The sequence below is a fragment of the Littorina saxatilis genome, linkage group LG12, assembly GCF_037325665.1.
Source record: "Littorina saxatilis isolate snail1 linkage group LG12, US_GU_Lsax_2.0, whole genome shotgun sequence".
Taxonomy (NCBI): domain Eukaryota; kingdom Metazoa; phylum Mollusca; class Gastropoda; order Littorinimorpha; family Littorinidae; genus Littorina; species Littorina saxatilis.
This window is the reverse complement of record NC_090256.1, coordinates 79,332,679-79,342,966: the sequence shown is the minus strand read 5'-3', so window position 1 is coordinate 79,342,966 and position 10,288 is coordinate 79,332,679. Positions and strand designations below refer to the sequence as shown.

The 10,288-nt window shown below is 45.1% G+C and overlaps 1 protein-coding gene across 1 annotated transcript; it reads right to left on the bottom strand.

Annotated features, from left to right (window-relative positions):
• Positions 1-2,000: 2,000 nt before the first annotated feature.
• Positions 2,001-9,905, bottom strand: LOC138982867 (hephaestin-like protein). The gene is made up of 8 exons (XM_070356255.1): positions 9,775-9,905; positions 9,093-9,228; positions 8,367-8,579; positions 7,444-7,663; positions 5,947-6,172; positions 4,111-4,309; positions 3,539-3,730; positions 2,001-2,763 (listed from the first exon to the last, which is right to left on the bottom strand). Exons 1-8 carry the CDS (start codon positions 9,901-9,903, stop codon positions 2,417-2,419), a joined length of 1,662 nt encoding a protein of 553 aa, XP_070212356.1. The 5' UTR covers positions 9,904-9,905; the 3' UTR covers positions 2,001-2,416.
• Positions 9,906-10,288: the final 383 nt, after the last annotated feature.

Below are 10,288 nucleotides of genomic sequence, written 5' to 3'. Positions count from 1 at the left end.
AACAAATACCGCTCTGTATTGGAATCGGCTAGGAGGCTGATTGTTGGTGTATCAATATAAACGGCAACAACAAATACCGCTCTGTATGGGAATCAGCTAGGAGGCCGATTGTTGGTGTGTATCAATATAAACGGCAACAACAAATACCGCTCTGTATGGGAATCAGCTAGGAGGCCGATTGTTGGTGTGTATCCATATAAACGGCAACAACAAATACCGCTCTGTATTGGAATCAGCTAGGAGGCCGATTGTTGGTGTGTATCAATATAAACGGCAACAACAAATACCGCTCTGTATGGGAATCAGCTAGGAGGCCGATTGTTGGTGTGTATCAATATAAACAGCAACAACAAATACCGCTCTGTATGGGAATCAGCTAGGAGGCCGATTGTTGGTGTATATCAATATAAACGGCAACAACAAATACCACTCTGTATGGGAATCAGCTAGGAGGCCGATTGTTGGTGTGTATCAATATAAACGGCAACAACAAATACCGCTCTGTATGGGAATCGGCTAGGAGGCTGATTGTTGGTGTGTATCCATATAAACGGCAACAACAAATACCGCTCTGTATGGGAATCAGCTAGGAGGCCGATTGTTGGTGTGTATCAATATAAACGGCAACAACAAATACCGCTCTGTATGGGAATCGGCTAGGAGGCTGATTGTTGGTGTGTATCCATATAAACGGCAACAACAAATACCGCTCTGTATGGGAATCAGCTAGGAGGCCGATTGTTGGTGTGTATCAATATAAACGGCAACAACAAATACCGCTCTGTATGGGAATCGGCTAGGAGGCCGATTGTTGGTGTGTATCAATATAAACGGCAACAACAAATACCGCTCTGTATTGGAATCAGCTAGGAGGCCGATTGTTCGTGTGTATCCATATAAACGGCAACAACAAATACTGCTCTGTATGGGAATCAGCTAGGAGGGCGATTGTTGGTGTGTATCAATATAAACGGCAACAACAAATACCGCTCTGTATGGGAATCGGCTAGGAGGCTGATTGTTGGTGTGTATCCATATAAACGGCAACAACAAATACCGCTCTGTATGGGAATCAGCTAGGAGGCCGATTGTTGGTGTGTATCAATATAAACGGCAACAACAAATACCGCTCTGTATGGGAATCAGCTGGGAGGCTGATTGTTGGTGTGTATCCAAGGGGAGGGAGGCTCTTATCCCACGTAAAGGACTGCATCTTAAGAAAATATAAGAATTGAAAATTGAAAACAGTTGAGCTGCAGTTAACCTGCTGAAATGTGAGGTGTTGTAAATTCTGACATTTGAAAACACTTGTGTAAATATCATACTCAAATAGTGTTGAAGACAACAATGAACAGGTCTGTATCCCAATGATGAAGCCAGATCTCAGTCTTTCAAAACATGCACACCACACAATTTGTTGTTTCAAACAAGTCCTGAATTAGTAATGGTGCTGTCAATCAAAAACTTGAAACTGCAGTTGTCGAAGTGTGCACAACACAAACAAAAACCATGTACATGTACAGTGAAACCCCTCGTTTGGGACCCCCCAATTTAAGACTTCTCCATGTTAAGACCCGGTTTTCTCAGACTTTTTGTTCATAACCTCTGTAAAACTACCCCCATTTTAAGACTCCCCCCTTTTTAAGACCCGGTTTTCTCCGATTTTTCGAGGTCTTAAAATAATGGGGGGTTCCACTGGACCACTACCAGGACTTTGACACTTTTAAGTATGGAAAGCATGGGTATCTGAGCAGCTCTCGCGAGACACGCTCTTTGTTATGCTTTGAACATCGCGAGAACTTCGAACCTTCGCTTGTGCAGCTCGCACGAGATCGCTGTACCGCATGCTTTGCTATGCTCTGAAGCTTGCGAGAGATTACGAGAGCTTGGAATACCGATAGGGTCTATTGTTCATATACCTAGCACACATACTTTCGTGAAACAGGACAAGAACAGCAACATACAAACAAATACATAAATATGATTCTCTTGAGATCACATCACAGGCAAGTAAAATTTTATTTCAAGAAACCCCATGGGGGTACATGAAAAAAAATACAAGAACAATAAAGAGAGGAATGCAGGTTGTTCCATCAATAGATACACATAAACTCGTTCCGTTGAAAAAATAAAATATAAAATAACTTGTTTTACAATATGGAAATCAAATCTCCAAAATAGTCGTTCTCGATTTATGGCTTAGTTCATTCCCACGTAACATTACTGCGGAAGGTATCGTTCACTGGACCAACTACTAATCTTATTATGATAGTGTTGGTCCAGTGAACGATACCTTCCGCCTGTGATCACATACCCTCAACTTCAATAGAGAGAAAACAAACCTGCATAAGCAACATACAACTTTAAGAGTCAGGTAACACATCTGCTTAAAAGATAAGTAAGTACACTGTCGCATCTAGTTAGAGCCAATGAAACCAAACGGGTCCACAGTAGGAGCGGCAGCAGGTGGCGTGACAAGATACGTGGTCTCCATGCCGGCTGTCAGGTGATCGTGCACGTGACAGTGCAACAACCACTGTCCCGCCAGGGTGGCATTCATTCGCACCGTCTCGAAAATCCCAGGGAACAACTGCGTCACGTCCTTCGTGTGTTTGCCGGTTTCAAACATGACGATTTCGTTGCCGTGGAAATGGACCGAGTGGATGTCAATGTCGTTGCCGAGAGACATGAGGTGCCAGTCGACCAGGCCGTACTGTGGGACTTCTATCACCGGGTTGTTGCTGTAGATGTACCCGTTGATTGCTGAAACAAAGTTAAAAGAGGCTAGTTCTTTGGCATTATTTAATGGACGAATTCCCAAACTAATCTTGTCGTGTGTGTGTGTGTGTGTGTGTGTGTGTGTGTGTTTATTGTTGTGTGTGTGTGTGTTTATTGTTGTGTTTTTTGTGGGGGAAGATTTGTGCCCCTTCAAAACAGTGAGGTAAACACACCTGATCAAAATGGTACTCATTGCAGCAACGAATTGTGAACTCCGATGAGCGATTTAAAAAAAAAAAAGAGAAAAAAGTGTCTGATCAAGTGGACTCTGCCTAAAAGGCAAAGAGAAATTCTTTGTTCATGGTGACGCCATGATCACTTGTCTCCACTTCTCACTGTTATTTGTTTGCCTTAATGTTTCAAAGGGGCGCAAATTATCCACAGCCAACACACACACACACACACACACACACACACACACACACACACACACACACACACACGCACGCAAGCACACACACACACGCACGCACGCAAGCACACACACACACACACCCCCATCTCCCAACATGATCACATCCCCACAAACACACACACACACACACACATTCACCACCCCCACCCCACCACCCCCCCCCCCCCACACACACACACACAAACACACACTCACCACACCATCCCCCAACCCCCCACAAACACACACACACACATACACACAAACACCCACCCCTACACACACTCACCACCCTCAACCCCCCCACTCACACAACACACACACACAAACACTCACCCCCACACACAACATAACCACTTAACTCACAGTGCATGAGACAGCTCTCCCCAAAGTCAGGGTCATCCTTGGAGGCGTTGTTGCCGAACAGCTTGATGTTGTCGTCCACGTACCAGCTCTGAGCCTCGTCAATTACCTCGAACAGCAGCACCATGGGCTTGGTTTGGTCCGTCCTTGACCCGGATTTGTCTAGTATCCCTGGCTTGCAGATTACAAGAGGACCTGTAGAAAAAGAGAGGCTTTTGCTGCATGTCTTTCGTAAAATGATTTATTTAATTTTATTTCCCAAAATTCCGAGAAGAATTGGATCCCGTAAGAGCGATCGCGGGAAATCGTCATTGCCCGTGCGTTTTTTGTCAGGTGCAGACTCACGTAGTCCCTTTCCTGTCTACATTGTGGTCGATACAACTACAATTTAACTTCACTTACTAAGGTACGCTCGTCATCATTTTGTAATTATGTCCTTACATTGTAGGTGGCCAGACATGATAGGTACATTTGGTAAAGTTTTATAACAAACTACGGCAAAGTGTCTTATCTTGGGGGGCGTCCTCTCATGGGAGGGGCCTGACGTTACAGGTACCATTGTATTGTTCGCGTACCTATGAGTCCAGAGTTGGTGTCCCTGACTGGATCGACGGCAGAGTAGTAGGCCTGGTTAATACAATCAGAGTCGCCTTCTGCCGGCGCAAAATCAACAGGGACAGACCACTCGTATATTTTGGTCTCTCCTGGTTGAACTGCCCCATCTCTGTATGCTCCGTAGATTGTCCCTTCGGAGTTCTTCTTATAGAATAGACCCTGAAATTAAGGATGTTAAAAAATACATATAAGATAATCATGTGCATTTCAAAACAGAAATCTGAAAGTATAATAATTAATACAGTAAAACTCTATGTTGCAACCTTGAAAATGTAGAGAAGAAAATCAGTCATAAAATAAAAGGGTCTTTATTTGGAATGACAATGTTGGACACCCAAACCCCAAACAGCCCCCCACCCTCCTCAATTTGTGACCCTCCACCACGAAATGAGTCGCATGTCACCTCGCGCGGTTCTGCGCTAGGCTTAATAAAAGTCCGGGGAGTGTCTGGTAACAGTGTGTGGGTCACCTTATAGTCACAGGCTTATAACTCAAACAGTTTTCTCTCTTTTCTAAAACGGGTTTCACCACTGGATAGAGCATAAAAAAAACTCTTTAGAAAAATGTAAAAATATGAAAATCATGCAAAGGTGACATGCGACTCATTCCGTGGTGGAGGGTCACATTTATTCATACAACAAATTCTCAACGTGCAACTGGGGCTGTTCATGTTTTGTATGTGACCAAGTGGAGGGATGGTCTTGTATTGTATTGTATGGGGAGATTTATATAGCGCTTGACGTTTCTCTAAGCGCTTTACATATTAATTTCTGCCGTGTGAGATGGAATTTTTTTTACACAATATATCACGCATTCACATCGGCCAGCAAACCTCAAGCCTAATAGGGCGAGCATTCACCTTTCACGGCCTTTATTCCAAGTCACACGGGTATTTGGTGGACTTTTTTTTTAGCTATGCCTAAACAATTTTGCCAGGAAAGACCCTTTTGTCAATCGTGGGATCTTTAACGGGCACACCCCAATGTAGTGTACACCATGTAAAAATCCAGGCCACATCTGAGAGGGTGAGCCGAACTGTTTTCATAGTTATAAAAATAATACAAAATAACTTTTCAATAGCGCGAGTTCTATCAATTGTGACCCTCCACCACGGAATGAGTCGCATGTCACCTTTGCATGATTTTCATATTTTTACATTTTTCTAAAGAGTTTTTTTATGCTCTATCCAGTGGTGAAACCCGTTTTAGAAAAGAGAGAAAACTGTTTGAGTTATAAGCCTGTGACTAAGGTGACCCTCACACTGTTACCAGACACTCCCCGGACTTTTATTAAGCCTAGCGCAGAACCGCGCGAGGTGACATGCGACTCATTTCGTGGTGGAGGGTCACAATTGGCTCCAGGCGCTTCATGAGATAGCGTGTGCCTTTAAGGTACAGGGCTCCCCATAGAGCCCTGCGTCCTATACGCACTAGAAGCCCAAAACACGTACTAGAAATGTATGGAGGGGGTCCCGGGACGCACTAGACTTTAAAAGAGCGGGTCATCCTGGATGGTCATGTCCACCTATAGCATATTCCAAGGAAGAAGACACTTCACAGTACACAATACGTGACCACAATGTTTTATAAGTACACTGGGACTTTTCGGCTTTTGGACCATTAGGACCCTTAGGACCCTCTAAAATTCTGCTGTGGGGGTCCATGGACCCTGTAAAAATTGAAAGTGGGGGTCCCGGGACGCACTACGAGGGGCGTCCGTGGGGAGCCCTGACTTAGGTAGGCCATATTCCCTTTTCAGGGGTAGCAGAGATGAACTGGTCAAGCATCACTCCTCACCTGAGCGTGGACAGAGTAAGGTCTGGATGCTTGGTTTCTGAACACAAGTGTGATGATGTCATAAGCCTCGGCCGTAATGATAGGCCCCAGGATGCCAAGGTACTCCCCGCTCGCATCTCGTTTGATTTCTGTGGTGAATGTCTGGTCTGTGTACTGGTGGTACCGAACTTTCTTGTACACCTTCCCCAAGTACGGTCCTTCTGCTGTTGTGAAAATATGCCCATCGCTGCAGAAGAAAAAATAAGACTTGGAATGATATGTCACGATTGACCCCAAAAAACGACTTCCCTTTTTTGGGGGGGCCTGTGATATGGGTGTAAAGTCTGTCCGGTATATTCTTCTAATTTATTCACACTTGTTTGAACACATTCTGAAAAGACCACAGGCAAAGTATTAACGAACTAGCAGTCAGGCCCGGCTTCGCCCGGGTGTTTCTAATCTTCCCTCTCTCTCAGAAACTTCTAGAATCTTATTCCAATGAGAATAAGCAATAGATGAAAGTGTGAGCTCATACATTTGGATTAAAAGGCTGGGACTGACAGTGTGAAAGCATCAACACACTCTTTTTGCTGAAAAATAACTTTTTGACTTGAGTTATCTCCTTTTCTTAGGAAAATTCTAGATACTTGAAAACCAGGTCTAACATCGACTCTATATATTCTGTAAAGACTGATCAGGCGTGCCTGCATTAGAAGAGATACCTCCCTTCAATGTATACAAAGTAAGAGTTACCTCCCTTTGCTTCTAGAAATTTCCTGAACTGTCCGGTTAACTTTTTCTTCTTCATTTCTTCTCCTCATAGGAGCGATAGAGAGTCTGTAATATCACTGGCATTATGTGCTTGCTACATGTGAACACCAGGCACTGAACTGGCCTTGCACAGCAGGGGGCAGGGTTAGTGTGTGTGTGTGTGGGGGGGGGGGGGGGGGGGGCGGGATGATAGCGGGCGGGGGGTAACCCTTGAGAATTACACGGTATACTGGTTTGATGAGAGTTACCTCCCTTCCGTGGGTGACAAAGCATGACTTACCTCCCTTGCACTATGTAGACTGTATTGATAGATGGGGAGGGTCATTATCCGAGGAAGGAAACAATGTCTGGAGAAACTAAAACCCAGGTGCACATCTGCGGCACCTAGGGAGTGTACGTGCACACTATCTTGTTCCTGCCTCTTGCCATCTCAGAGGTATGGCGACCACAGACAGACAGACAGACAGACAGACAGACAGACACTCTCTTTTATTATATGTATAGATTCGATTTTATTGGTCAATCGGTGTCATATCTCATTAGAATAAATCTATGAACTCCTCTCAGCGGTGCATGAAAGCAGCTCGAAAATAACGATTAGGCTTTTTGGATGAACGTGCGTTTTAATCCAACTAAGTCCACAATCTTTGTGGCCAGCATATGTTTGTATACACACATAAAAGATAACACCCTCAAAATTGAGGAGATGCACACAGTGTGAGAAACCAAATGCGTATCTTCACTCACTGGTCAGGATCTGACAGGTTCATGCCGCTGATCTTGTCCATCCCTGACGGTGCATAGTCCCACATCTCTTCTTCCGCCTGCAGAAAGAAGGTCCTGGACTGCGACCCCCTGGCGAACTGGATGCTGTAGTCTCTCCTCAGGCCGCAGTCACTGACGTTGAAGAGCGCCTTGGCCCCTGCATTGTAGTGGTCATTGGTCTGACACACCGCCGCCCACTCGCCTGGACAACGAAGGAAAGTTACAAGAAGATGCGATATGGACACGGCTGGATCTAGGGGGTTTCCTGGGCTGAGGTACACGTACCGAATATGGGTGCCACACAAACGGAAGAGAACAAACCGCGGGGTCTGATTCGTTGAAATCAAAACAAATCTCAATTTCAACCAATCCAGCACCGCGGCTGGCTCTCACCCGGTTGGTTGCTTTCTCGTGCCCCTCGGCCCTGTGTTCCCGTCAGAAGCCCCCGCTTACCCGGCAAATGTACCTCTTTTTTTTCTCAAGGTGAGAACTAAAATACCCCTTTCAAATGCAACATTTCAACAAGGCCCTGAGACTCTCGGCCGTGCCAGTCCCTGTACCCTTTTGGAAGCCCTTCCCTCTAATACACTAGGTCCAGCTCTGATGGTTATGATATATCATCCTTGACTTACACTGGGAACCCGCCAGGGAAATGGAAGAGAGAAAGGCCGAGAAACAGCTGGAGGCGACACACTGAGGCGGAGCGGAAGAGACATGACAACAGCTGAATCGAGACGAATGTATGTGTGTGTGTGTGTGTGTATGTATGTGTGTGTGTGTGTGTATATGTATGTGTGTGTGTCTGTGTGCGTGTGTGTGTGTGTGTGTCTGTGTGCGTGTGTGTGTGTATGTGTGTGTGTGTGTGTGTGTGTGTTTTGACACTGAGTGCAAGTGCTGGACACTACCTGGATTTTCGGCCTTCATGAGCAGCGTCCTGAAGTAGCCGGGCAGAACGTAGGTTGCACTGAGGTGTGTGTCCAACTGGGTCAGCGGCTGACCGTGGAAATAAATGGTGTGGAGATCTCGCTCTGACCCCACGCTAAACACATGCCACACCACGCGGTCACCTAAACACATCTTCAGCCCAGGTAGGTTACCGTACAGGTATCCATTCATACCTGAAAACCATTCGAACTGACTTGAAATCGGATTTTTGCAATCCCAAAATGCTTGTACATCTAACAATATGCAGATGTAATTAACTAGGGTTGGCGTTAACCATACATTTCCGGTAATTTACCTAGGACAATATTACAACATCTGAAATGAAACTAGACTAGCATGCCTGGGATATGTCTAGTATGCCTGCGATATTTCTAGCACGCCAGGAATATATGTCTAGCGCAATCAAAACATAGCTGGCAATCATCGGATATGCCCACATTTTTTTTATACACACAATAAGGTTGTTGCTTTAAACAGACGATTTGAAGTGGGATGGAAGACACGATACAAAAAGAGTAACCCGTCTTGCCGGTATGCACATAATGATCACGGATTTTATGATAAGCGGAACATCAACATATTTAGTGAACTTAACGTACGTCTTCAATTTAACGTGTCATAATGGACACGGGACGGTCACAGCATAATTAGAACAGTACGGATGTGCGGTGAGGAACGAAACTCACTGTGCATGAGGTTAGAGTTGTAGAAATCCTCATCACTCCTGTCTACCGTCAGGGCCTGGAAGTTGTGGTCACTGTACCATGACAGGTTTTCGTCCGTTACAGACATCATCAGGAAGAATTCATGGTCCACTTGGCGCTAATACAACACAAATACTGATATATAAAATGTATACATGTAGATAAGGTGAACAAGTGGTACCTGTTACAGTCAAACATGTCTATAACGACCACCCAAGAGACCGACCAAAATGGTCGTTATAAACAGGTGGTCGCTTTGCAAAGGGTGAAGTATACAGGAAAAACACTTGTCTGGGATCCTCGGGATGGTCGTTGTGGGCAGGTGGTTGCTTTCGAGAGGGGGTCACAAGGGCAGGGATCGACTGAATTTCCGTGAGAAGACATCTCCCTATGCAGGACACTTCATGCTTTTCTTGGGTTGATGAATCTTCTTCTTCTTCTTCTGCGTTCGTGGGCTGAAACTCCCACGTACACTCGTGTTTTTTGCACGAGTGGAATTTTACGTGTCTGATCGTTTTTTACCCCGCCATTTAGGCAGCCAACAAAACAAAACACACGAACAAAAAACAACAACAAAACAAAACAAACAAACACGGACAAACACCATTGTCCTCTTCACTTTTGATGAACAGTGATAAGTAAACTCCTACAACGGCCTACTTACCTGTCTCAATTGATCGTTCAAAGCTCCTCTGCGACAAACCAGAATCGGACCCACCAAGCCAGAATAGGCATCACGAACACGGTCACGTGACGAAGAGGTGTAGACACGCGTGATACAAGGGGGGTCCATGGGCCTGGCCCCATCACGTCAGGTATAAACCAGTACGTGGTGCTCACCTGGCCTGGTTTTACAAAGTCATCCAGGTGCTCTGAAAAGCACAAATACTTAAGTGGGTTAAACAGAAAATGTACCCCATCTCACATTAACATAGTGGTGTGTTTTTTTTCGCACAGATTTTCATTTGAGAATGACTGTGCATTTCGGATAAAATTAGTTTGGAAGATGTTTATCAACGTTCTGCGAGTCAGGAATTCAAATGGCCGACGCTTATTTTTACGACCAGACCTGATCATGCAGATGATGTTCTTATTGGAAAGGCTTTGGCAGGAGACGCATGCCATTCGGAAAAGAACTGCTGGACTGTAATACGCGTACCCTCAAGTCTAGGATGCCC

Excerpts from the sequence above, each read along its gene's own strand:
- LOC138982867 (XM_070356255.1), bottom strand. The coding sequence starts at position 9,903 with ATGGACCCCCCTTGTATCACGCGTGTCTACACCTCTTCGTCACGTGAC. Across the intron at positions 7,664-8,366 it reads CATGAAGGCCGAAAATCCAG|GCGAGTGGGCGGCGGTGTGT; the intron begins GTAGTGTCCAGC and ends TTCGTTGTCCAG. Across the intron at positions 2,764-3,538 it reads GGAGAGCTGTCTCATGCACT|CAATCAACGGGTACATCTAC; the intron begins GTGAGTTAAGTG and ends ACTTTGTTTCAG.